General features: G+C 40.6%; 1 protein-coding gene across 2 annotated transcripts in view; it reads right to left on the reverse strand.

The window, feature by feature from the left end:
* Positions 1-7,627: 7,627 nt before the first annotated feature.
* STPG2 (sperm tail PG-rich repeat containing 2) overlaps positions 7,628-27,898 on the reverse strand; it is a 210,521-nt gene continuing 190,250 nt past the window's right edge. For both annotated transcript variants that reach the window (XM_077933852.1, XM_028743821.2), the window contains 2 exons: positions 9,502-9,650; positions 7,628-7,869 (listed from right to left, as the gene is read on the reverse strand). In XM_077933852.1, coding sequence (XP_077789978.1) covers positions 7,836-7,869; positions 9,502-9,650 — 183 coding nt within the window. In that variant the 3' untranslated portion in view covers positions 7,628-7,835. The remainder of the gene's footprint in view (positions 7,870-9,501; positions 9,651-27,898) is intronic.

A 27,898-nucleotide genomic window follows, 5' to 3' on the forward strand; every position in this document is an offset into this window, starting at 1 on the left:
CTAGGGCAAAAGTGAGGCTAAGGAGGAGACAGCAGGCAGCCATAACCACCCTCTGGACTGGTTATATGCAAGAAGAAGGCGGTGGGGCAGTGTCCCATTTGCCCTGATGGACCAGCCTCTGAGGCATATGACACATTTTATTATAGCTGGCGATATACCCAGGAACAAAACACATTTGTTTCACAAACTAATCAGAGTTAACAACTGATCCCCATCACAACTGGCATGTCTGTTCTGAAGCCTTCTTATATCTAACACTTATTAGTCAATCCCTAAACCAGTGTTTCCCAACTGGTGTTCCGCGGCACACTAGTGTGCCGCAAGACGTTGCCTGGTGTGCCGTGAGATGTTGCCTGGAGGGAGGCGGGCGAGTCGGGCGGCGAGAGGCGGGGCGGCGGGCAGCTCGTAGAGGAAGCGCGACGCCCCGGGAGCAGCCATGGCCCCCCGGCCCCGACTGCCACTCTCCGCGCCCTCCGCGCCCCGGGCCAGGCCATAGGAGAGCCGGGTGCCGACGACGGAGGAGGCCGGCCGCGGGAAAGGGGCCACTTCCCCTTTAAATGCCGCTCCGGGCGGGGGAGGGAAGCGGCCCTCCGCCGCGCCGCTCTGCGCCTGCGCCACAGGCCCCGGGGAAGAGCGCTTCGCAGGACTCGCGGGCCAGGCGGAGCCACCTCGAGCGCCACCCAAGCGGGTGTCTCTATAGCGACGGACCCGCCCTTTCCGCTGCCCTCCCGCGCTGCTCTGGCTTCGCCTAGCGGCCCGAGGAGGAGCCGCGCAGCCTGTCGCTGCCGCCCCCGCGGAGCCTGAGGCGAAACGCGCAGGGGCCGCCGCCGCGCCGAAGCCTCCCTTCCGGGGTCCCCTTGGGGCCATTGGGCGGGGCTGTCGCCTCCTGGACGCCGCAGCCCCGAGCTCGTGGATGTAAACCGAGAGATGGACTTGCTTGGGAGGAAGTTCCGTTGTACCAGCGGGAGTTATTTCCTAGTAAATATGAAACACTTGGGGATATTAGGTTGAGACTGAGGGGAGCGTGGCTGGTAGCCCGAAACATCCGGAGGGCACAGGGCTGGCGAAGGCTGGGGGAGCACGAGACTTCGACAGTCTTTTCAGTATGTTACAACATAAAACTGCTGGAGCAAGTTAACATATTTTGTTACCTTGTGCATTAAAAGGACCGTATGTAAGAATATAAGTGGGTTTGCTTCGTTCCATAGGATTCACACCTCAGAGTGCAATGGCAGGCAGATCTTAGAGCCAGCTTCTGTCTATGTATCTGAAACCTGTTCTGCCCCCTCCCCCACACTTGGTGCCATTTTCATCTACACATGCAGCAGAGTAAGTTGACCCAGAATAGTACCAATTCAGATGGCAGATGGGAGAATGACAGTGCTGAATGCTTTCCCATGTAGAACAGTCCCTGCAAATAAAAACCTAGCATATTTGGAAGAGGGATGCTAGCCTAACCATTACCTTCTATGCTGTTACTATTTTTTTATTTTTTTTTACATAAGTAAAAAGTGACCTTTCCCCATCTGGCATGGTGGTGTGCCTCGAGATTTTTTTCATGAAACAAGTGTGCCTTTGCCCAAAAAAGGTTGGGAAACACTGCCCTAAACAGACCTTTTTACCCCATCTCATCCATGGTACTGAATTCATTCAGCGGCAACCACACTGTGTATTATATCCAACAAAGGGTTTATCCACACACACCTTTCCCCCGTTCTTTCCAGGCACAGCCCATGTTTTAAAGCTCTGTGTTCAAGCGCCCTCCCCCCACCCAAAGCTCTCCCTGGGAAAACTTGTTATTTAGTGCTCAATTGGAGCAAACGTCTATCTGTGGAAAACCCAAATTGACTTTTGCTCCAACTGAGCACCAAAGAACTGATTTCATGGGTAAAGCTGGGTGGGTGGGGTGATGATGATCCACTCAGACACGGAGCTTTAAAACACAGACCTGTGCCTGGAAAGAGTGGGGGAAAGCCCAGAGCCAATACACAAGCAGGACTGCTCAGGTACTGGAACTTCTTCTTCCTCTCAACACACACCCTGCACTGTCCCAAATCTGCTTTCGGTTCCTCTCCTGAAACCTGCAGGTAACATTTGGGAGGGTAAGGGGAAGAAAGTGAAGGGAACTTCTACCCTGCAACCCTGGAAGTGGGACCAGAGGGGGGATCACAGCACTGATCATTTTATGTAAGAAAGAAAGAACTGTCATGTTGTGTCAGAACAAAGGTTGATCTAGTTCAGCTTTCTAACTATAGAGATAGTGTCCGAAAAGATGCCTTAGGGAAATTTGCAAGAAGGCAATGATGGCAATATATCCACCCTCTGCTGTTTATTCCTATAAGAAGAGGTATACTGAACATGGCGGTTACACCTTTGGCTGCCATAAGTAGGAGCACTGAGGAGAGATTTATCATTGATGCTCAGAAGCACCACAGCATCAATTCCATAAGCTGAGTATACATCCCACCTTTGGTCATGCAATTAAGACGAGATGGAGCTTTGCGAGGTTGACGGTTGTGTTACTATCATTGCATTCAGCTGATTTTGACTTCCCTAGACACAGATATTCATGTAAACTGAAAATATCCTCAGATTCAGGGACAAACTAGATTGATGTTAGTCATGTGATTAGCCATTGCGGGCTCTTTTTTTATTTATTAAATTTCAGCCTTGGATCCTGATACGGATCATCCTCCCCTACCTGGTTGCTTTCTTGTAAAGGAAAAATAAGCATGTAAGGGGAAAGAGGGACACACAACTAAAGTAATATATGAAGATAATACCTAAAGCTTTGAGGCGTGTATATATATAACCTACTGTTCATGACATACTGATACGTTTTACACTATTTCACGGATTCCAGCTTATTAGTAATTTTAGCAAGTGTCCTGCAAATTGAGTGTTTTGCAGCACAGTCCTTAGTAAAAATAATTGAGGGCAACAGGTCTTGCCCCAAATTAAATGCAATCGGATTGCATCCTTAGAGAACTGTAGAGAAATCCTTTTCACCAGAAATGTTCTTCCTGATGCCACTGGAACAATCATTAGTGGTGGTAGTAGTAGTAGTAGTAGTAGTATACTGGCCTTCATCCATGGATCACAGGGCAGTTCATAACATAAAATACAAAATGAGAACACAAAACACATAATAAACAAAAACAAATAATAAATACACCCCCTTCCCACAAACACATTTAAAAGACCATAGAATGTTTAATCAGCTAAAGGCCTGGTTATAGAGGAATGTACCTAAAGATATATAATGAAAGCATTCATAACATCAGCTTCTATTTATCACTGCTGGTTTACAAAATGTGTGGAGGGGCTCATATTTAAAATCCTTCTAACCACTGCTACCACATATCTCTACTATGTCTGCTGTTTACTAAAGCCTTACATATATAACCCAGTAGCTCTGATACTTTAGGTGTGGTATAAAACAGGCCAGACTTGCAATATAAGTTTTTAAAAATTAACAAGTTATGAATTATTATAAAGGTAGAATAATACTAATACTTAAATTGGTTACTATTTATTTAAGATTTATTTTTGCTCTTATAAACTTACTATTACTTTAAATTGCAGTCGCTTACAAATACAGAAGTTTACACAGGACTGGCTTGCAAAGTTCAGTTGTTCCTCCTTTTTCTTACTTATCTGCCAATTACTCTCCTCCCCAGTCAATCTCACCACAGTCAGACCACTCTGTCCATCCAATAAGCAACCAACAACCCAGCTAGCCAATAAGAAGTGAAATTTTACAATCCTCTCACACAGCATAAAAATAACCCAGCCTTTGCCACACCAACCTCATTCACCTTAGTAACTGCCACCTGCCATTCACCAACGGAAACTTAACTATTCATGCAACCCCACATACACAATAAATTCTTATACACTGTATATAAAACAACCCTGTCTCAGTAGACACATTTTAAAAGGTGATTTCTCCACAAGAACTGAACATGTTAGAGATGGAGAAAAGCAAGCGTTACATTATTGTTATCACCCATCGCTGAAATAAGGTGATCCACAAGGCTTTTTACAAGTTAAACTTTGTACAGCAAACAGTTTAAGGCTGACACTTGCATTGTTCAAATATACGACTGATATAAAATGGTTTGGCTTACTGTTATACGCAAGGGCAGGTCTGGACTTTAAAAAAATGCTTCTTGGTGCAGTAAATGCTATGATGTGCTTACCTGTTGTAATTCATAATTATAACCCTAGAACAAGCATGATGAACGCAGCTTTTGTGTCACTTTTCAGAATGTGTGCTTAGCTTGGAAAATGTTAAATAATTGAGTAGTGGAAGGTTTAAAATTAGTTGCTAATTAAACACAGTACTTCCTCACCATTTTTGCAATGACACCAACTGTTATTGAAATAAATAGCGCATTGGCATCATTCCCTGCCATTCCACTTAGTAATGTCACAATCTTTCTTGCTATGGTTTTTATGAATAGAGTGTCTCCTATTTAAAGGGTGGTGGTGCGGAGAATGAATGAAGTGTGTGTGTGTGTGTGGGTGGGTGGGTGTGGGTGGGTGTAGATTCTATTACAGTCAAGCTATTCACCATCCTAAAGCCTATTCTGCAAGGGACCCCATAGATCATCTAGTCCAACCTCCTGCAATGCAGAAATATGTATCCACACGGGAATCAAACCTTGGTGTTATCAGCACCACTCCCAAACCAACTGAGCTAGGATATACATAAGATTACATGTTTTATACTCTAGGTGTTGCAAGTAACATTTTAATGTGAAAGAAACTAAGGAAAACCAAACACCTGTAGATGTAGGATTTCATCCAATAGGGTTGTGGCCATCAAATCTCTTAGCCCTAACCCAATCATATCATATTGACTAATAGTTAGTGAGAGGCAACAAAATTCTGGGTGAATCTTCTGTCTACCCGTATAGTAATCCAATAATTTACAGTGGTACCTTGGGTTACAGACGCTTCAGGTTACAGACGCTTCAGATTACAGACTCCGCTGACCCAGAAATAGTACCTCGGGCTAAGAACTTTGCTTCAGGATGAGAACAGAAATCGCGCGGCGGTGGCGAAGTGGCAGAAGGAGGCCCCATTAGCTAAAGTGGTACCTCAAGTTAACAACAGTTTCAGGTTAAGAACGGACCTTCAGAACGAATTAAGTTCTTAACCCGAAGTACCACTGTACTCAAGGTTGAACGTGGAACTATAAAAATGCCCATTTAAATCCAGTTGAGGTTGGCATCTTGTTTAACCCTGGTCATCATTCAAATGCCACAGCATTGTTTGAAAACACATAAAAATGGGCCTTCTTGTGGGAAAGCATAAAATTTTCAAATCAGTTATATAAACACTAGTGGTGGGGATCACAGCTGAAGAGAGAGAGAAAGAGAGATTGGATTAGGGAGGCTTAGACAGCAATCCTAAATGTCCTTACAAAGGAGTAAGTCCCAGTCCAATGGGGCTTATTTTTATGTCAATATCCATAGGTTTACACAGTTAGTTACTACTGCATAGTTTGAGTTGCTCTTTGGAAAATAAATTGATTCAATCAATTTCATAATGGTTTAGCCTATGGCAACTAATGTGTATCACATGGAGGTAAAATCAAAATGACAACAAAGTAAGGGCAAGATATTCAGACGTGGGAGATAGGGTAATAACATTATTTCTCATTTTCCTGTGAAGCACACATATACTCAAATGCAAGTCCCATTTGTTGCTGTGGCATCTGCACCAGGTAATTTTCTTTTGAAAATATTGTGCATGTTTAGCAATTAAACAGCATTCTGTTTTGCTGGATGTTGGTTAGTTTCCTTAGATAATCCTGTTCACAGCTGCCAAAAATAAAATAAGAATTGCACTCTTTGTGCTCTTTTCTTAAATGTTTGATAAAGTAGCAGGCTTAAAGACATTTTCACCAGCTGCAAATTTCTGTTACCATTTTAAAAGTGTGAGTTGTATGAAGATGGCTATGAATCATGCCGCTCACTGTATACCACACAGCTAATATTGCTGTGAATGACTCCATAATAGGATGTGATCTAGTAGCTCTGCGCAGTCTTTATTAGGGTGTGATAAAAGAAGTTATCAATGGTTACAGTGAATTTAAGACACTTTATTGCTGAATATAGCAATGATATATTACAGAATGCTTTTTAATTGGTAGTTAGCTTTCAGTGTTTTGCTAAGACCAGCACTTTGCATCCATATACCACCCACATAAAATTAGATTTGAGCCTACACTCCAGAGTACAAATTATGCACATTTTCCAGTTTCAAGTTATTCTTTAATGATTCTGGCTTCTGTGGCCATTGACAGCCTGCTTAAATATTAGGCTTTATTCATCATTAAGCTAAGCCAGAAGACGACCCAACTCTAAGAGATTGTGGGGCAGTCTCCCGTAAATCACACATTTCTATGGCCACATTGTGGCAAAAAGGGTTTTCGTTCTCAACAAAACCGACTCTTTGTTGTTTTAATAATGTTAGTAAAGAGCTTTAAACACTCTAAAAGCACTATATAGACTATAAGACTGTGTAGCAGGGCTGAGACGGATGACATCCTACATTATATGAGGAGGGCTTCAAATATATTTGGAAAGCATATGAGATTAAAACTTAATTTGTGTCAAATTTGTTGCGTCATGTAGTGGTCAGTTGGTTTTAGCACTGTGTGTGCTAAACAAAGCCTTATCTCTTAATGTTTGGACCAATGTCTTCAACAGACGTGTTGGTTCTCTTAGACAACCCTAAACTGGTTTCCCTTCGTACTGGATGAATTTGGATTGGCTACTCCACTGTTCCCAAGTGGAGAATCAATGTACATGCTGATTTGAGCCCCATCCAAGTGTTCTTTCTGACCATTGGGAGAGGGGCAGTGAATGGAGGTATATTGCTCAAAAGCCCTGCTCAGGCATTTAAATTCATGCATTTGCTATTGCATGAGTGGGGAACACTGGGACTCACTTCTTTGCCCAATTCCTTTGTCATATCACTGTTTTCTGCTCTTGCAGTCACCACTTGGGGGTTGAACTTCTGTTGCAAGGAACCATTTCTACTTCAGTAAGATCCAATGATAATTGAGAAGCCTGATCATTTATCGCAGATCCCACTTGTCATGCATGTTGTTTGTATATTCTCATAGAGCTGGGTCTTAAGAAAGCTGCAGCAACTTATGAAGTATTTGAGATGTTTAAAAATATGTTTACAGACCTCCAAGCAGAATGGCTGAAAACCAAGATTCAATACAAGGTTGTCTAAAATATTATACCTTAAATAGGTCCCAGAATAGACCTATTTAAATTATAGGCATGACTAACTTAGGTTCATTACGTTTAATGAGTCTTCTCTGAGTGTAGCTTAGTGGAATACAATTCACTCTTTAATAGCAAACAATCTCATGCACATACTTGTATTTCTTCTGGTTGTTTCTGCAATCTACATGAATTTAGGGATGTCTATAATGTTGCAAAAGCCATTATGTTTGCCACTCCTGCTGACTGATAGCTCAGGCCCAAAAACGTACACTATATTCAAATATGTCATTAACATATTCTGGCTTTCATACATTCATCCAAAAATCTGGACTTGTGTGTGCTAAACAAGGTGTTGTCTTGCAAAGAACAATATATTAATTTGCCAAATAACTTTATTAATGGTTATGATATAAAAGCAGAAATCTAGAAATTGCAAAAGACCAGGCACAAGGAAGAGAGCTTCACAAAGAAGAAAAAGAAAGACGATATATTGGAAGAGCAGTTTTTATATCCCAGAAGACAAAGCAAACAAATGATATGAGGACGTCGTCAAACTGTTGACATTTCTTCACAGGACAACCTTCAAAGGGACCCAGCTACCGTGGTTTCATTTTGTCTGTATGAAAAGAGAGGGGTGCATTTAATTAGGTTTTCCCAATTGTCCCTGCTTAATGTAGGTGTGGGTGAACATTCCCATTCATCACGTCCCTTCATCCTCTCCCTTATTGTACATGAATGACTGGTAGGAGACCACCTGACCTGTATACATGATACATTTGAACTGAGGGAAGCAGACACCAAAATTAGTCCATCCAATCCTCCTGAAAAGCTCTTTGCATAGGCTCTTTTAACTTTGATTCTAAGAATAATAATTTCTGCCTGACTCTGTCCATCCATTGCTGCTTCTGGAGTACTGGATGGAAGACTGCTCCCTGCTGCAAGGCTCATTTCCACCTGGCCTAGGGGGCAGGGCCCAGCCTAAGGGACTTTGTTGGAACAACTCCTGGGTTGGAACAACTGGCTAAAATGTTTTAAAATGTTTTAAACAGATTTAATTTTGGTTCCTCTGTTTTGTTTTTGTTGAGTTGGAGTTGGTTGAATGTTTAGTTGGGGTTGGTAGTTATTTTAATTGGTGTATAACTGTTAACTGTTATTATTAATGTTGTTGTTGATGATGTTGTTGTTAGTTTCTATTGATTTATTGGTTTATTTATAGTCTGTATATTCTTTTTTTTAAATGTTTGATGTTTTATTTTGTTTTTATATATGCTGTAAGCAGCCCAGAGTGGCTGGGGAAACCCAACCAGATGGGCGGGATATGAAACCATCATCATCATCCAGTGTGGTGTAGTGGTTAAGAGCGGTGAACCAGGTGAACCAGGTCTCTGCTCCTCCACATGCAGCTGCTGGGTGACCTTGGGCTAGTCATACTTCTTTCAAGTCTCATGGCCTCACTCAGTGTTTGCTGTGGGGGAGGAGGGGAAAGGAGGTTGTTAGCCACTTTGAGACTCCTTAAAGGTGAAGGGACCCCTGACCATTAGGTCCAGTCGTGGCCGACTCTGGGGTTGCGGAGCTCATCTCGCTTTATTGGCCAAGGGAGCCGACGTACAGCTTCCGGGTCATGTGGCTAGCATGACTAAGCCGCTTCTGGCGAACCAGAGCAGCACACAAAAACACCATTTACCTTCCCGCTGGAGCGGTATCTATTTATCTACTTGCACTTTGACGTGCTTTCAAACTGCTAGGTTGGCAGGAGCAGGGACCGAGCAACGGGAGCTCACCCCATTGCAGGGATTCGAACCGCTGACCTTCTGATAAGCAAGCCCTAGGTTTAACCCACAGCGCCACCCGCATCCCTTTGAGACTCCTTAGGGTAGTGATAAAGCGGGATATCAAATCCAAACTTCTTCTTCTTCTTCTTCTTCTTCTTCTTCTTCTTCTTCTTCTTCTTCTTCTTCTGTCCCAGAATCTTGTATTCATGACTAAATAAAATATAGTCTAGCTTTTGCATTATAAGACTTGCACAGATTGGTCTTTAGTTTAAGGAGATGAGCTATAGAACAGTTGCCATCTAATTTATGAGTATTTTTTAAATCTTCAGACATAAACTCTTCAGGTGAAAACTGTTTGCTTTAATTCAAAGCAGAAAATCTTAGCAAAATACGCTTGTAAATTCCCTGTTTACCAGCCTGCTTTTCTTAGTAAATAGTAAATACAAAGACAGAAAGGGTGAAGTTATCATACTCACTTTTTTGAGACTAGTTCATTCGACACACAGAAAATATCTTTCTCTGTCATAGGTCTGTAAATGGAATTGCCCACTTGAATCACAACCGGATTATTCAATGTTGCATTGAATGTTCTCTTCAGGACTGTATCTTTCAGAAGTGGACTCAGCTATGAAAACAGAAACATATAATATTATATTATGGTTTTATCTTGCAGATCAATTAGGGGGTAACATAAACTGATTTGAGAAATGGTTTTGAGGAAAATATAGCTGCTAGGAAATGAAGTTTATGAAGGTTTCCTTAGCCACCTCTGCACTTCACCTCTGGGAATAATATGAGGATTCCTTTGAAACTCAACTTTCCTCTTCTCAATGAAGTAGCAGCGAAATAATAGGATCTCAGTGAATGGTTGAGGCCAAGGGCCACTTCACACTTTATACGTATCCTACAAGGAGACAATCTTTTAGATAGATTGTGCACCCAAGTACCTCTGAGGTGTGATGGCAGAGCAAGTCTTTTATTTAAATATAAGTACACATTTTTCAATACTCACTGAGGCACACTGAGAATAAGTGCAAAATGAACTTCAAAATCCCAACCCCAATCCACCCACTGATGAGATAAATCATAATGTCAGGTTTGAGTGTCATGGGAAACTATCAAGTAGAAGGGAGGGAGGGAGAAAGAGAAAGAGAGAGAGAGAGAGAGAGAGAGAGAGAGAGAGAGAGAGAGAGATGAAACACCTTCCTGGTTCTATCAGACTGAAATGTATTAAACAGTTAACCCCTGACTTGATTTCCAACTCTACTGTCCTTCCTCTCCTGCCCCTTCTTTACTTATTGCTTTTCAGTTTGTCAAAATAGGTACACGCAAACATAAAATGTTGAGGAAAAGTAAACATAAATCTTACAACAACACACATTACACCAGTTTACTACAGCTTTCCTACTTGATTTCACAAACTACTGGCAGCAGAGAAATGCTGCTCTTCCTTAAAAGATCAAAGGAGCGGTTCTGTATCAAAAGTGATTTTAAATCCTGTCTTTGATTTCATCAAAATCTGCATTGTGCAAAGCAGGAATGCTGCGCCTAAATTTTTATTCAAAAACAATGACTGACTCCGGATATGTCTTTGGTGGAACTTCACTTACTGGACACTCCATGGGCAGAAGGATGAGGAGGCTATTTACAGCCTTTCCTTCTTCCCCCTGCTGCTCCCTGTGCTCTCCACAAATCTGCCCATGAGGGTTGGGGAACCCTCAGGAACAGTGTGCAAAGTGGTACAGGAAGGAGAAGGAATCATCTCTAGGCCAGGCATAGGCAAACTCCGGCCCTCCAGATGTTTGGGACTACAATTCCCATCATCCCTGACCACTGGTCCTGTTAGCTAGGGATGATGGGAATTGTAGTCCCGAACATCTGGAGGGGCGGAGTTTGCCTATGCCTGCTTTAGGCAGTTAATGGATTAGCAGCCTATAAAGAGTTAGAGATCCATCTCTGAATGGAAGGAGTCCTTTTGTTTGCAGAGCAAGACAGTCATAGTCATCAATCCAACGCATTAGAATTTACTGAAAATGTAGGATTTAATTTCCTTCCTATAGTGCCACAAATTCTATTGAGATGCATCCCTGTTTTTCATAATGTGTTGGGCCATCAGATCCTGAATCTAGCATTTCAAACCTAAAAAATAACTGAGTCTGGAATAAAGTATTGTGGAACAATGGGCTATGTGAAACAAATGGACCCATTCTTCTATGACAGTGGTTTTTGAACTATGTGCCAAGGAATTGCAGGGTTCCTTGGGAGATTATCAGGCCTTCCGCACTGAACTAATTAGTAATAGCAAACATGTGTCCCAAAAAGACAGCTAGACCACCAGTGCAGAGGAAGAGTCTAGGGTGTGTTTTATGCTACGCTCCTCACACAAGTCCAACAGGCCTATGTGAACTGAATGCATACTCTAAAAGATTTGCCATGCAGAGGTTTTGTAGAAGACACACATGAATTCCTCAGCAGGTGAAAAGATCAATGCTGCTGTAGAGCACAGAAAGTTTGTCTTTACGCGTCATGTAAGCTGAAAGGCAGATTTGGAAACACTTTGCTTAACAGCTACAATCCTTGTTATTTGAGCAAAAGGCCATGGTGGGGACCTGGATCTGACTATAAGACCAACCCAAGGGTAAAAATACTGTTGATCAGTCTGCACAGATATTGACCTAGGCAGCAAGCAACTTGACTACACATCAGACAAATCAATAATCGCCAGCAAAAAGCTCTCGGAAGTACTGATCAACATAGATCAGAGGCGGAGGTCAGTAGCTACATGTCCAAAAAGAAGAGATTAGCTCAGGCATGGACTAATGCCGTGAGGCAGGCAGCAAAACAAGAAAGGCAGATCCAAGCTGCATTTCTATCAACATTTCTAGCAACATTTATGACCTCTGATTGGAGCATACGAATGAATGGTGTTATTTTTTATAATCACATTAACTATCCCATTCTGATAAATGCTTTTCATTTATGTTTAGCTTCTCTTACCCTAAGTTAAACCTACGTCACTTATGAACTTGTTGAAGGAAAGAACTAAAATTTGATTTGTAGGAAGATTTAGGAAGGGACCTCCGATCACATATCTTCCCCTAGGCCCAGTGCCAGCTCTCAGCAGCACTGCCCAAAACAAGGGTAGCCATGGATTTTGAATAATACAAACCAGGAACCTAATAACAGTACATCTAGCCTTGGCCAGCCAGTTCCTTCCATATATGAAACGTACAATGGAATTCCAGTTAATTTCATCTAATATATTTTAAAAGCCCAGAAGCAGAGACCCTACTGAAAACCTGCCTCTACCTGCACAGAAAACACATAAAGCAAATGGAAACCCTGCTGAAACAATAAATTGCTCAGCAAGCGTCAATATTGTGAGCTAGGCCAGCCACCACAACCCAAAGTTTTGAGTCTCTTGCTGTATGATTTATTCATTTAATGTCTGGAGGCTTGAAATGCAATATATTTAAAAGCCAGGACCACCAAATTAATGTATTCACACAACACACCGTCTTGCTAGACAACTGACCACTGAAGTTTGTATTACAATTCTCTTATATACAAGCATTTTATCTCTCTCCCTTATCCATCCTTCCTAAAATAAAAGTTATTAGTTAAATATAATCCTACTAAGATCCTAATGGTAGCACATACATACAATTGTGCGTCTAAAGTAAGATCCTTTCGTCAATAAAATATCCCTCATTCCTATTAAATAGTACCCAATCAAAAAACAGTTCATGAAAATTCAGAAGGATGCAAGACGTAACCTCTCTGAGATTATAGCCTTAGGCTATGCAATTCTAGTGGATGCAAAAAGGTAACATGGCTTGGCATTTGAATTTAAAATTGTTTTAAAATATTTTTTTCATTGAGCTTTATTTAAAATGGAAGGGGGAAATGCAGCACATACATATTAATTTTTCTGTCAGTAGTACTTTTAGTCACAAGGGGGAAATCCAGACTTCCATTGCATGTCTGAATTTCCACAGGCTTCCGTTTCTCTCTCTCTCTCTCTCTCTCTCTCTCTCTCTCTCTCTCTCTCTCTCTCTCTCTGGAATTGTACAATAGGTGAATTTGACCCAGTAGTTTATTTCTCTCTTCCTCCAATTATTTTTTTGTATTAGTTATCTGTGTATATTAAAGAAAGTGTTGACTTGTTGAATTTCTGCTGTATGTGCTTCTCATTACACTGGGACTTCTTAGATCTATATGAGCTTAGGCGGCAGGCTCAAACACACAGCCTTGCTATGCATAAGATAAAAATAAAAATGTGTGTATTAGCTATTTTATTGTGTGTGTTAATATTTTATTAGAAACTTACCTGATAATGTGATTAAAGAGTCGAGTACCAATTTTTAAAATGAATGAATAAATAAAAACTTATGGCACCAGGCTTATCTGTGTACAGTCATATAGGCAATTCCCTGGATTTCCGAAATCCCTCCACCCTCTTCTTGAAGAGGATTGATCGTGGGATTTGATTGTACATTTGCATGCCCTAGGCCATATGCTACCATGTGCATATGACAGGCAGAAGGTACAGGGACGAATGGAGGGCGACGCTCACCCGCGCCGTGGTTTAAACGGCAAGTGGCCACGCCCCCCAGCTAACCGGATTGGTCGGTCAGGGAGTGTGATGCAGCTGGCCATCCTAGTGATGTGGGTAGCATCCCTCCACCCAGAGCTAGGTCACTGGGAGGTCCCGGAACTCCTCCTGCAATGCGGGAAAGGGGAGCTGTCCTCTTGAACGTGTGTCTGAATTGGCCCTTACTCGCTTGAGTGTGCTTCAAGTGGTGTTAGCTATCATTAAGAGTCAAGCAGCAGGGTAACTTTATTTAAGCAAGGCTGCATTCAACTCCTAATTTTCTCTGCCCCTCCTGCTCTTTCTCTGCACTGCTTGTGTAACTCACTTCGTGGTGGCTGTTCCCTTCATCTGTGCCTTCCCTGAGTCATTAAGTTTCTCTCCCTGTTTGGTGGTCCCAACTCTCTTACTTAGTTCAGCACACAATGATACAGAGTTCCCTGGAATTATTTCTTCACAACGTACAGAAACACAGAGAAGCAGCTCCCCAGTGGCTGTGGAGCTTCTGTGCCACAGACTGTACAGGTATAAATCTCTTTCATTCTCTGATATGCCAAAAAGAGTATGTTGATTCAATATATACACTTAAATTTATGTTACAATATATTTCCCTGAAATATTAAAATTTCTGTTAAATGCATAGACTGAACTCCCAAATATTGTTAATTGTCTCAATAAACCAACATACACTGGTGCAACCTAACAACGTTTGTCTGCCAAATGTTTGGTGCAGGAGGCTGTAGGGAGAAGAATGTTCACTTGCAGGACATTGCGTATCACTCAGTGTTGTTGTTTTTTGTAACAATATTTTCAGCCCAAAAATGAAAATACCAGACCTGCAAGGGATTAATGGAAACATAGTGGTGATTCATTGATTAATGCATTTTCTGCTTCAATTTTCCTCATACTTCCTCCAGCTTTATAGATTCCACTTACCCACTGTTGTGAAAAGCCATAATAGCGAGCCATTGAAGAGGATCTTGCAGCATATTGAAAAAAACACCCACTATATTTCCAGCGGATACCACATTATGTAATTAGGTTAATTTTTGTGCTGTAGCTCATTAGGCAGCTTGACAAAAGTATTTGCATAAAATAAACATCTAGTAAATAATTTTCTCATCTGTAAATACTAAAAACTAGAGTTCCTCATGTAGTAATTTGGCTAAGTACGCCTAATCCTCCTAATAGCTCCGATTTCAATGCATATTATTTCCAAGAATGGGGACACAAAGGCAGTGGATGAAATTTCTCATTTACAATTCAAATGACCTGAAAGCACCTGTAGATTAAAATTGCAGGCAATCAAGTATTCCAAATAGAGAGGAGTGGGGAGAGAAACATTAGGTTTTTGGTTACAGCTGAGACATGAGCAGATATCCGTCAATATAGGAGCTACAAGGCAAGTTGACTAAGATACTTCTGTTGAGGAACCCTATTCAACTGGGTGCTTTTATTTTATTTAAATATACTGATTGTTAACTGAGTAAAGTTAAAACCCAAAAAATTAAATGCTTAAAATATTTTGAATTCTCACATCCCGGAATGAGGCTGCAGCAGGATGCTTGAAAAAGTCAGCATATTCAGATCACTGCATAAAAACAGTCAAAAAGATGCTGGTTCTACTCTGGGTGCAGTTGTGATTCAATAAGGCTTTCTAGGATACCAGTTAGGATTCCGGAAGTATAACTGATTAGCAATGCACACTTGCACACACTATGTTCAAGCACACATGCACATGAATGGAAATTGCTCTTAATTTCTTTTCTTGTCCTATGTTTCATGTGTATCTGGGAAATTGTCACTGTCGATAAACAGAGAGGTGCTATATAAACAGTAGTAAATGAGAATGGTAATAATAACAGGACTTTTCCGATGAGCAGCTTTATAAGCTAGTGCAAAAGCTGGCCCACTGAATCTGGGGCTGCATAAATCGAAAAAATAACTGGGGTTAAGAGATTTTCTCCTATTTCACGCTGAGTAGAATTTATTTTCACAGAAGATGAGATGATTTCTTTATACCTCTGCAGTAGCATACAATATAGCAATAAGCTTAGTGAGAACTCAAAATGTAATTCATAATCCTCAGTTGCTTCTCACACCTAAATAGTTTCCTGTGTGCTTATACAGCCTTTCCATGGTCTATGGCAAACCCCAGGAGAATCATAGGATAATGTTATTATATTACATGCATTTCAATAGGCTCAATGAATGCATTCAGAAGTGGATAAAATAATATTGTCTCCAAAACATTATCATACAACTCTAGTATAATTTTTCCTGATCATACAGTATATGAGCTATGTGCAGAATGAGAAGCAATTTAAAGGTTGAATGAACTGTGCTGATAAGAATCTACAAGCTGTCAGCAATTTCTGAAATACAAAAAAGAAGTCTCACCATCTACATTAATTCCATCATTTACCTTTGCTCTAAGCTTGTCATTTTATTGCAAGTTTCAGATTCCAGAACATATATTCAGGTAATGACACTTAAAAAAATTACAAAGATGTAATCTTTCCAATCAGCATATTTATCACCAAGAGAATAGTGGGAAAATAATTAGCATTTTAAAATTGGTTTTAACAATTAAGTTTTGTGCACACATTTTGAGCACGCATTCCCCTCCTCCCCCCAAAAAAAGTGAAAATGAAGCATAGCATTTGAACAGTAATTCTATTGTATCTGCAGGTGAAGGAAATAAAGCCAACTCAGAGAAGGGATTTATTAAATGTGCACCTCAGATTGACACTGAGCTTTGAGTTACACAGCAGGCATATGCTCTAAAAAACAATTCTGGATCTGTCTTTGAAGCTGTCTCTGAAATGCAAGCCATATCCCAAAAATGGTTTCAGTGTAGAATTGCTACATTGCCATAGTTCCAAGACAAAATATATGGTCTTGCTGTTTTTCTAAATGGTTAAACTCTTTTTGATTAACCTAGAAACTGATCTGAACCAAAAGAACAACAGAAACCAATTGCATGATTAATTCCACCTCAAACCTTACTTTGTCCTGGGGTAGCTAACAACAGAACCTTTGGCAAATGAGTTGTTTCAATTATCTGATTACCGTACTTTATTACTATTCATTAGTAATTTTCTAACACAGAAATATGGCACATGTTGTCTTTCTATATGATTCTCTTCTTCAAACAGCTGTTGGCCGTATACTAAAAATGAGTTGAATGGTAAGTACAAAGCTTGTGAAACCATATATCAGTAGGAAAGTTTTATAGCTTTAGGGTTGCTTACAAATCAATGCCTTGGAGTGGGACTACCATTAGTAGCTTTTAAGACTGCCTGGAGCTGTGTCATTCACTGCTGTTTTGACACATTAATGCATTAATAGTATGCACAAGGCTGACATAACTTCTCTGATGTACTATTATTGTAATTATTAGAAGTCTTCCACCCGGACAGCAAAGTTAAGAAAGGTGACAAAAGAGTATGTAAATACTAAGACATCCTTTAAGCACCCATTTGTCTTTGACAGCACATAATTAAGAAATGGGCGGGCAGGGGCACTCTGAGATAAGGTTTGTCTGCTACGAATCTTGTCAAAGAAAGTAATCAAGGAGCATGGAGGCAGTTGGATGAAAATGATGACATGTGTCCCCAACTAGTTATCTTGTTTCAGTAGAATAGAGTTGAAAAGCCATAATATAGTGAAGAATATCAGGCATTATGGTCCATTAAGTGCCTTTGCCGTTAAAATGTTAGATTCCTGATTAGCTATTTCTAACATGTCCATTACACGTTATAGGACTCAAGCCAATGTCTAATGAGGGTGGCATATTTTGTATAATTTGTCATGCCACTACAGAACCATTCAGTGGAATTTAATCTAGAATTATTATAGCCAAATGTAAGTAAAATAATAAGATTCGTCAGTGACTGGGAAATCATATAGAAACCATATTTCTTGCCTCCAGCTAAGCCAAAACTAGGACACAACACACCGCTTGAACTTCCTGTGCAACCCACTGATTGGAGTTAGATATTTTGAAGAGCTAAAAAAGAGGACACATTTGCCGACTTCCACTTTTAACTCTGGATCTCTATGGAGACTGGATGTGTCCTGGAAAAAGAGGACATATGGCAACAGATAATGAATGTGTTATTCCTCAGTTCCCAATTTATCATGAGCGCAAATATTCAGTTACTGGGTCTGAGTGACGTTCTCATTCTATGTCCCTGCTCCAGTCAATACTGTGAACACAACTCTGTTGGTTAGGTGGGTGCTTGAGGCAGCAAATACTCAAAAAACCTGTGTGGATTATGCAAATCCACTGAACATAGTGTGAATGCAGATGCATAGCCATTGACCAAACTGCACATTTCTGCACCAAAGACGAGAGTAATCACCAAAGACCAGAGTAATCACTCATATGAATGCTAAGTTTTCACCAGAATGATATCAAGTGCAGCACAGGTAAGTTGTTGATGATACAAGTCACTGTTAAAACAGGGGCAAGTTGTAGTTTGAAATAAGTTTAAGTCAGCTATAGTTGTAGTTGGAAATACTGACTTCCATTTTCAGCACCAGAAGAAACTAATACATTTTTAAAGGAAGTCAAAATAAAGTGGACAATTCTGAGAACACCATAGAAAAGAGAATTATCAATAATATGGCAACTGCACCACGGGGTATATTACAGAGCCCCCCCAAAAAATTGAAAATCTATGTACCAGAGTAGGCTCTATTCTTCAAATCAGAGCCTATATATCCAGTTGTTTTGTTTATAACCTCTGAATGGTTTCTCAGAAGCAGGAAAATGTCTATGGTCATTCGCATTAATGAGATCTACCTACCTACAACAATTGCTGAGTTGTGGTTTCTGAAGTAGGCTCGAAAATCTGTAATCACTCTTCCAACATATTGTTTGTATTACATTATAAACAGTTTGAATTTGGGGGCATCCCCTCAATATATGTAAGAAACCTGTCCATACTGTTTTATAGGTTCAACAATTGCTCAGTACTCTTGAAAAAATTTGAGTTGGTCTGTAAGGAGTTAAGGTCATTAATGAAATGACTGGGTATTTAATACTGCATGTTCACATAATTCTATTATTGGGTTAGGGTTAGGGTTAATTATTAAGCCTAACATGGAATAGTTGGTAACTTTCTCAAAAAATATGCATAGCTGCAAATTGGGGGGGGGGATGCTCTGCTAATCAAAGAAGTGTTCACAGTAATTTGGAATACATAAATATTATTTCAATTAACCTGGTATAAATGTTTGATATAGAAGACTAGGGAATGATCAACAGATGAATAAGACGGCTGGTGGTGATGTTTTGGAATAGGAAGTACCTGAACAATACCCAACATTACACACACAAACCCTTGCTCTGTTGTAAGATACACATGTATGCTGCATGTGTATAAAATGTATATTTTCAAGAACCACCTTACTTCTATAATTTTGTTTTAAACTGTTTTTAATTTTGTGTTTTAGTTGCCTGGCTTTAGGGTGAAAGATGGGTAATAAATTGTAATAATAATAACAATAATAATAATGCAAATTCATAATGGGCCTTTAAAAATCAGTATAGCTCTTTTGAAGTGGTTGTTTGGAAACAGGGAGCCTACAGCCTATTCCCAGTTCTTACAATTTTTGAAATGCTTCAGAAAACAGTATAGAATGTAATTTTGCATTAAGGGTAGGTAGTGTCATGATAAAGATTTATGATACAAATGGTAGCTGTCTAGCTTTGAAACACACTAGAGCTCTTTGCATCTCTCACTTTTATTAAGAGACTCCAGCTTGCCCCTCTTGGCAGCTTGACAGATGTTTCTTCTCATATCTCTCACCTTTGCCACAAGGACAGAGCAAATTTGATATAATACTTACTTGTTAGCTTGCTCTCAAACTATGTCACTCTCTTTAACATTCTGATAGCTAATATAACAGAAGATAAGGAAGAAAAAATATTGCTTTAGTATTAATGAAGAGCAGCTTGTTAAAATGAAATATACACTTGTGCCTGTTTAAAGCACTGGTCCCAACCTTTGACTCAGAAGACCCTCTCGTAGAGAGTCTTATTTTTGTTCAGTGGTTATGTGTTGCTTTTTCTTACCCATGGCAACCAGTAACAAAAGACAACATTGTTGGCATAGTTACAAATGTATAGCTATCAGATTGGTAAACCTTCCTTCTTGCCAAACCTTTCTTTGGAAGCCAACAATTTGGGAAAGACCATCAAAATAAGCAATATTATTATCATTTGCCATGTACCCTATATAAAACTTAGGTAGGTAGGTAGGTAGGTAGGCAGGCAGAAAGAAAGAAAGAAAGAAAGAAAGAAAGAAAGAAAGAAAGAAAGAAAGAAAGAAAGAAAACGTTCTGTCTGATGTACATAGTCTCAATCGAATATCACTTTATTGGAAATGACTCATAAATGGAATCAAATTTAAAAAAAACTGAAGAGATACTATTTCTTTACACAAATGAAAACACAATGTAGTAATCATTTGTTTTTTAATGTTTAATGTTCTAAGATGTTTTTATATATGTTGGAGGCCACCCAGAATGGCTGGGGAAACCCAGTCAGATGAGCAGGGTGCAAATACAACAACAACAACAACAACAACAACAACAACAACAACAACAACAACAACAACAACATTACTATCCATGGAATGTGGATAAAAATGAGTGCAGTTCATATGTCACAAAGATATGCCAAAGCTACAATTGAACACAATGCAACTGAGTTCCACCCATGGTATTTTGGTGTAAGAATTGAAATATTACTCCCTTTCAATTTGTTCCACTATCCCAACAACAAATTTTCAGCAGCTGGGAAACATGGAGATGCCTGAAGCATGCCTGACCTTAAAACAGAGCTGTTGCTTTGATCAAAGACAATGTCTTTTGAGAATGACATAAGCCTACAATATGGAGCACTAAAATGGAATTACTTTTCTTTAAGAGCCTGAGTGGGAAGATTTCTGAATGTTACACAATGGGGTTTAATCACAGATGGCTCACACAGTGATCATCCTGTTGAAATCAGTTGAAGAAAGCCAGTTTAATTGTTCCCAAGCTCCCAATTCAGCTCATTTAGTAGAAAAAGGTAAGCCCAAGTTTATGCAGGGCATGAGGCTTAAAGAGCATATATGATTAAATTATAAGGACATTTACCTATTTTGTAAAATCAAATTACAACCAAAAGCTAGTACAGGCAGTTTTAATAACAAAATGAATATGGCAATATGGAAAAGAAACTAACAGCTGAGCCAAAATTAGAAGTGCTTCCCTTAATATAGTTGAGGCGACTAAAACACTGGCCATGGTGGCAGGGTTAATTAGAATTGGAGTCCAACAACATCTGGAGGTCCTCAAATTCCCCATACTGTAACCACTTCGACAGGCTCCCAATCCCTGGTGCAGCTAAATTTGCATAGTAAATTGATGCAAATTTAGCATTAATTAGTCACAGAGCTAGGTGACTCAGTTCTATAGTCACTGGAGAATAGACTAAGCAACTTGCTGCCATTTCCAACGGAACTGCTACCCTTATATATTTAGAAATATTTCATGATCAAGAGTACATCCCCCATTGACCCATCTTGCCCAGTACTGTCTACACTGACTGACAGCAGTTCTCCAAGGTCTTTCCCAGTCCTGCTTAATGACATCCTTTTCATTGCAAGTTTTGAAGTTCTGGTCTTTCTCCATGCAAAGCATATGCTTTACCTATGTATAGTTTCTCCTCTTTACATGATTTTCAATAACATGGCCGTCAGGAAAATTATGCAACTGCCTTGCTTAAGCTAAGCAGCTCTGAATCTGGTAACTGTCTGGTAGGAAGACTGCTTGAGTGACACTATGTATGCCTCCTTGAATTAAACAGTAAGAAATACATGAATAATCTGATATGGCCACCAAATCCAGGGACAGCCAACACAGTGCCCTCCAGACAGTCACTTCACACATCGGTGAAATCAAGTATAATTGAAACCCATTGAAAAGGCCTGCAAACCCACCACTCCACCCTGCCCTGCCCCCATTCTGCCCTTTTAGTGATGTTTCAGTAATGTCTTTATGGCGTTTCTGGGCCACTTCTGGGTTTGACACAATGTGCGTATACACAGTCATGCATATATTGAATGCATACAAATGGCCGGGGGGGGGGGGGCTGCCTATTCAAAAGTGAAGAAGAAGAGTACGGATTTGATATCCCGCTTTATCACTACCCGAAGGAGTCTCAAAGTGGCTAACGTTCTCCTTTCCCTTCCTCCCCCATTACAAAGACTCTGTGAGGTGAGGGACTGAGAGACTTCAAAGAAGTATGACTGGCCCAAGGTCACCCAGCAACTGCATGTGGAGGAGCGGAGACGCGAACCCGGTTCACCAGATTACGAGTCTATCGCTCTTAACCACTACACCACACTGGCTCTCATGAATTGCTGTACAGCAAAGTGTCCATTGAAGAGAATAAGAATATTGCCATTTAAGAGCTAAAATGACTCACCTCACCTCATCACTCAAGTCTCAGTTAAAACAGGGGATCTACACTAGTGTAAATGTATCATTGAACCTCAGGATTCATTAGAACAGCTCAAAGTGTCCTAACATGATAAACACAAAAGAACAACGTGCCAAAGCTTTGCTAACCCTTGGGGAGGGGAATCAAATAACATCCTCTACATATATCCTCTGCATAGCATGGTTTGAAGGGCTTTACCACTTAAATCATACATCACACTCCCTTTATGGCAGTGCATCATAATTTTCTGTAGCTAGGAGAACGCACATAAAGTTTTAAGCATTATTTAATGAAGATGACACATGAACCACATACGGAAAAGCAATATTAATAAAAAAATGTGTAATGTATTCTGACATCACAATAAGGCTCTTCAATTCAAAATGTTTCTTTCAGAAAATAATATATAGCTGAGGTCATATCAATAAAGCCACAGTATGATATATTACTAGGAAGCGGTTGTTTTCAGCTTCTTGGGATATGCTGTTCCACAGACAGCTCTGTAAAGTAATGTGTAGCTGATTTACACAGCCATCTTTATCACATAATAACGGCAACTGCCATATGATAAATTGAAAGCATATCACCAAACCGTAATCTTGACACAACTCTATTGTCACATGGAAGACAATCTTACTCGGTTAAGAGTGATCGCCGAAGAAGAAGATTGTCACATGATCTCAGTACCCATCAATGGAGACAAACTTCTCTTCTATGCCGACACTGCAGCATAAAAGTGTAACCTAGCTCTTCGAGTTCAGTGGTAGTCAGGGGGAATTTTCATGTACGAAGCATTAAGCATCTCACAAGTCCCAGGCAAATTAAAAGAAGAAATAAGCTGTGGTGTCTGATGAGCCTCTTAGATGTCGCAACTGAAAAGGCCCTCTTCCTGCTCACAACCTATCTCACTTCTGAAGGCAGGGAAGGGATGCTCATGAATGAGGGATGCTTGCAGGGGCAGGGTTCTTGCCGAAGAACATTCTTGTGGGTTAAGGTGGTCCTTCAGAAACAGCCCTCAGATATCCCCATACTCCCAGATGTACACTCTCTCCCCTGCAATTTTGTAAGGATGTAAAAGAATGGGTGTTAGGGACGTGGGTGGCGCTGTGGGTTAAACCACAGAGCCTAGGACTTGCCGATCAGAAGGTTGGCGGTTCAAATCCCCGTGACGGGTGAGCTCCTGTTGCTTGGTCCCTGCTCCTGCCAACCTAGCAGTTCAAAAGCATGTCAAAGTGCAAGTAGATAAATAGGTAGCGCTCTGGCGGGAAGGTAAACGGCGTTTCCGTGCGCTGTTCTGGTTTGCCAGAAGTGGCTTAGTCATGCTGGCCACATGACCCGGAAGCTGTACGCCGGCTCCCTCGGTCAGGAAAGCAAGATGAGTGCCGCAACCCCAGAGCTGGTCATGACTGGACCTAATGGTCAGGGGTCCCTTTACCTTTAAAAGAATGGGTACAACTGGGTTCTCCCAGAAATATAATTAACTTGGTAGAATTTTGTTTTGTTTTGGCATGGTTCTATAATAAAAAGTAGCATACAGTGTAGCATAATGCATATGCCTGCATTCAGTAGGCGCCTTCTGTGTCAGCTTTTAAATGCCTGATGAAAACTTTTCTATTCCACCAGGTCTTTCCAGGCAATTAAGAATACATCTTTCCACAATGGTTAACTGATGTCCATTTTTACCTTTTTTATAGGGTTTTATTGTCCAGTTTTATGCTTTATTGCTGTAAACCACTTTGATTTTTTCCCCCTTACAAAGCGGTATATAAATATTTTTATAAATAAATAAATGCATGTAACACAAAAATGAAGTAAAGTACACCACCTGATCTTATGAAGTAAAAGAGCTCATAAAAATGCTGATCTTCAAATTTGCTTGTATTTCCATATGCAAGATCTGCAATGATAATTATTCTAAATATTACTCAGTCACATTTCACGGGTACTAGGATCTGTTTGTGTTTCCAGCTGCTATCCCACAGGAAATGTGGCATTACAATTCTTATTCACGTCCTGAATATGTATGTAGAATAAGGCATCCCTCTGGAACTTTAATTTATTTAAGTCATATTGCTTCACACATGAAAAAGTTTGACTGTGGACCTATAAAAGATTATCCAGAACCCTTTTGCCAACAACTTATTATTTGTACATTATGTTAATATATTTCACGGTATCTTAAGACTTAGCTGCTCGTGGAATAGCTCAAAGAATCCTAAACCAAACATTTCATTAATTTAACCGCAGGGTTTGATACATAAATGTAAGAACATAAGAAGAACCTGAACAAAGGACCATTTAGTTCAGCATTCTGTTCTCACTGTGGCCAATCCAATGCTCATGCCAAGATAACAAGCAGGACCTGAATGCAGCAGTGCTCTCCCCAACTGCTACTCCCAGCAATTGGTAGGCATACTGTTCCCAACAGTGGAGTTAGAATACTAGTTATCCTGGCTAGTAGCCATTGGCAGCCTTATTCTCCATGAAATTGTTCAACCCTCCTTTAAAGTCATTCAAATTAGCAGCCATCGCTATCTTATGAGATAAAATTCCATAGTTTAACTGTGAAGAAGTACTTTATTTTGTCTGTCCTTTATCTCCGCTGGAGGTCCCTGAATGCTAGTATTATGAGAGTCAGAAGAAAACCTTTCTGTATCCACTTTTCTCCAAACCATGCATAGTTTTACAGTGGTACCTCAGGTTAAGAACTTAATTTGTTCTGGAGGTCCGTTCTTAACCTGAAACTGTTCTTAACCTGAGGTACCACTTTAGCTAATGGGGCCTTGCCACTGCTGCACAATTTCTGTTCTCATTCTGAAGCAAAGTTCTTAACCCAAGGTACTATTTCTGGGTAAGCAGAGTGTGTAACCTGAAGCGTATGTAACCCGAGGTACCACTGTATACACTTTTGTCATGTCACCTTTTACTCACATTTTCTCTAAACTAAAAATCCCCAGATGTTAGAATCATAGAATCGTAGAGTTAGGAGGGACTGTGAGGGTAATCTAGACCAATGCAGGACCTCCAACGTGGGGTTCAAACCCACAATTCTGAGGTTAAGAGGATCAGGCTCTACTGACTGATCTATGTTGCGACCTTTCCTCATAAGGGAGTTGCTCCATCCCCTTGATTTTAGTTGCTATTGTCTGAAACTTTTCCAGTTCTACAAAATGCTTTTCGAGGTGAGAGAAACAGAACTATATATAGCATTCCAATTGTGGTTACACTAGAGTTTTGTATAATGCCATGTACAAATCAGTAGTGTTCTAGCTGTGTACAAGTAGCATCCCTTAATGGAAATACGCATACATCCATCTCCATCAGTGAGTCCTATGTGAACATGACAGTCAGATACAAATCAGTGTCTACACTTACTTCTGAAAGTAGGACATCCGTGCTAAACTGTAGTGATTAAGTATTTAATTAGCGAAGCAAATAATGAAATTTCTGCTTCAAAAATTGACTGCAAGAACTTTCAAACACAAGGTGTACTGTTTTGGGATATATTGAAGAAGAAATACCTTCCCCTACTGGTTTTCTTGTGAAATATTTGTTGCAAGCATAGCTTTCATCAACTTGGAACCAAACTTTATATTCACACATTGGCATGGTTTTAGGATACAAATTGAAGATATAATTGTGATGAAGAAAGAAAATAGCCATGTAGAACTACGTAAGGAATTTCTTGTGAAAGGCATCATATTAAATATGTTTAATTACTTAGGAGAAAGCCAGTTCTATGGAACCAACAGTGTTAACTGCAAGTGCAGAGCTGGAAGGGAGGGAGTGACAGGGCCTGATAGACTGGCCTCTGATCACGCCATGCAACCAAGTCTCATGGGACTCTGGCGTCAATCACCTGTAAAGAGCAAAATCATATTTCACGGCAGTTATGAAGGTATCCTACTGGAAAGGGAAGAAGAGCCTTGCTTGATTCTCATATCTTAGGAAGCAACCTTAATAAATAAGAGGTTCTTGGCAGTTAGCTGTTATGGGCCAAAGCCATAAAGTTTCTCAGGCTCAATCTCTTGATGTGCCTTTTTAATGTGTGTGCAGGACTTTAATGACCAACAAGGCAGAACAAAGGGTTTCAGAAGCCATAAGAAAGAAACATCAAGAGAGTTTTGCCAGGGAAAAACCCCCCAATATTTTCCCCACTCTCCTTTTCCTCCATCAGCTTGTGTGCCCAGCTGCAGAGTTCCCTGCCCAGCATGCCTGACTATAAAAGGAGGTAAATGAAAGGACAAAACAACCGTCTGGGATTTGAAATGGCCAAAAACTTTATTGATTGAACTGAGGCATGACAGGGTCAATTCAGGGATGGATCCATTGCAAAACACAGGTTTACGCAGATGGCCCCAAACGCCGAGGGAAGCTCCTATGGCCCACTAGCCCTACGCAACTGGCATCTTGGACAGAGACTTCCCTCTGGACCCCTCTAATGGGGTGCCCTGTTATCACCACCACAGAGAACAGGGGGTGGGTGAGTCACCACTTCACCACACACCCCAATTGGATGAAAGGCTATAGGATTCCACCCAAGGCCTAAACTGCCAAATTCGTGACTAGTGCTATGGGGAAGGTGAAACCTGTAGCACAGGGAAAATTCCTTCTTGGCCCCAAGTACAGCAACCATCAACAGACCACAGCAAGACCTTCCTAGCTGAAAAGGAATTGGCTAAGCATCAAGCAGCTATAACGTAGAGAAGAGGCAGGTGATGCTCCCAGCTGACTGGGTGAGGAGCAGAGGGACGGCTGGGATATATAGTTGGCAGGTGGGCCTGAGTGAAGCCTGCCTTTTCCAGGTCCGCACGCCAAGCCACACACCCCTATGTCCGCTGTGGATTGGCCCAATTTGAATGGGTGTCTGGCGGGTACCCGTGAGCCTCCATGGCAGCCAAAAGGGACGCACTGCATACAAAATGGCATGTCGCGACCGGGCAGTGATGGAGGTGCCGCTGCACACCGAAGAAGTGGCCACTAGCACCACTGGAGCATCAAGGAAGGGGAGAGAGGACTTTACGTCTTCAGTAACTTCAATTTCTAGGTTTTAATGCTTTCCCTGTATCTGAGGTTGAGTCACCAAGATTCCATTGACTCAGATTGGTAAAGAAAAAGCGTTTTATATGTCAAAACAAAAAAAATTCCTTCCAGTAGCACCTTAAAGACCAACTAAGTTAGTTCTTGGTATGAGCTTTCGTGTGCATGCACACTTCTTCAGATACACTTCTTCAGATACTTCTTCTTCTGTGTATCTGAAGAAGTGTGCATGCACACGAAAGCTCATACCAAGAACTAACTTAGTCGGTCTTTAAGGTGCTACTGGAAGGAATTTTTTTTGTTTTGACTATGGCAGACCAACACGGCTACCTATCTGTAACTCGTTTTATATGTGTTTTATATGTGATATAACACTGTAACACCAGATGGCGTTGTGGAGTTGTGATTTTGCTAACATGGTTTCTCATTATAAAGGTTACAACACATTTTTCTATAGCGCTTCCTTGTCTAGATCCAGCCCTGCTCACAGGGACAGCCCATGGCAGAATAATAACCTTGGCCATTTGCAGTGAAAGCTTGGTCCCCTTTTGTGCTTAAGTAGTTTAGTATTGATAGGAATGAAATCCTATATTGCCAGAAAACTTATCTGGGGTGGATTTTAACACACTTTCTTTTTAGTCCACTCACCCCAGAGATATGATGCACAGTGCAGATCACCAATATTGGGAATTGCCTCTGTTTAACACTGGAATATCTGAATGGGCTTTCGGTTGTGCTCCCA

The sequence above is a fragment of the Podarcis muralis genome, chromosome 9, assembly GCF_964188315.1.
Source record: "Podarcis muralis chromosome 9, rPodMur119.hap1.1, whole genome shotgun sequence".
NCBI classification, from domain to species: domain Eukaryota; kingdom Metazoa; phylum Chordata; class Lepidosauria; order Squamata; family Lacertidae; genus Podarcis; species Podarcis muralis.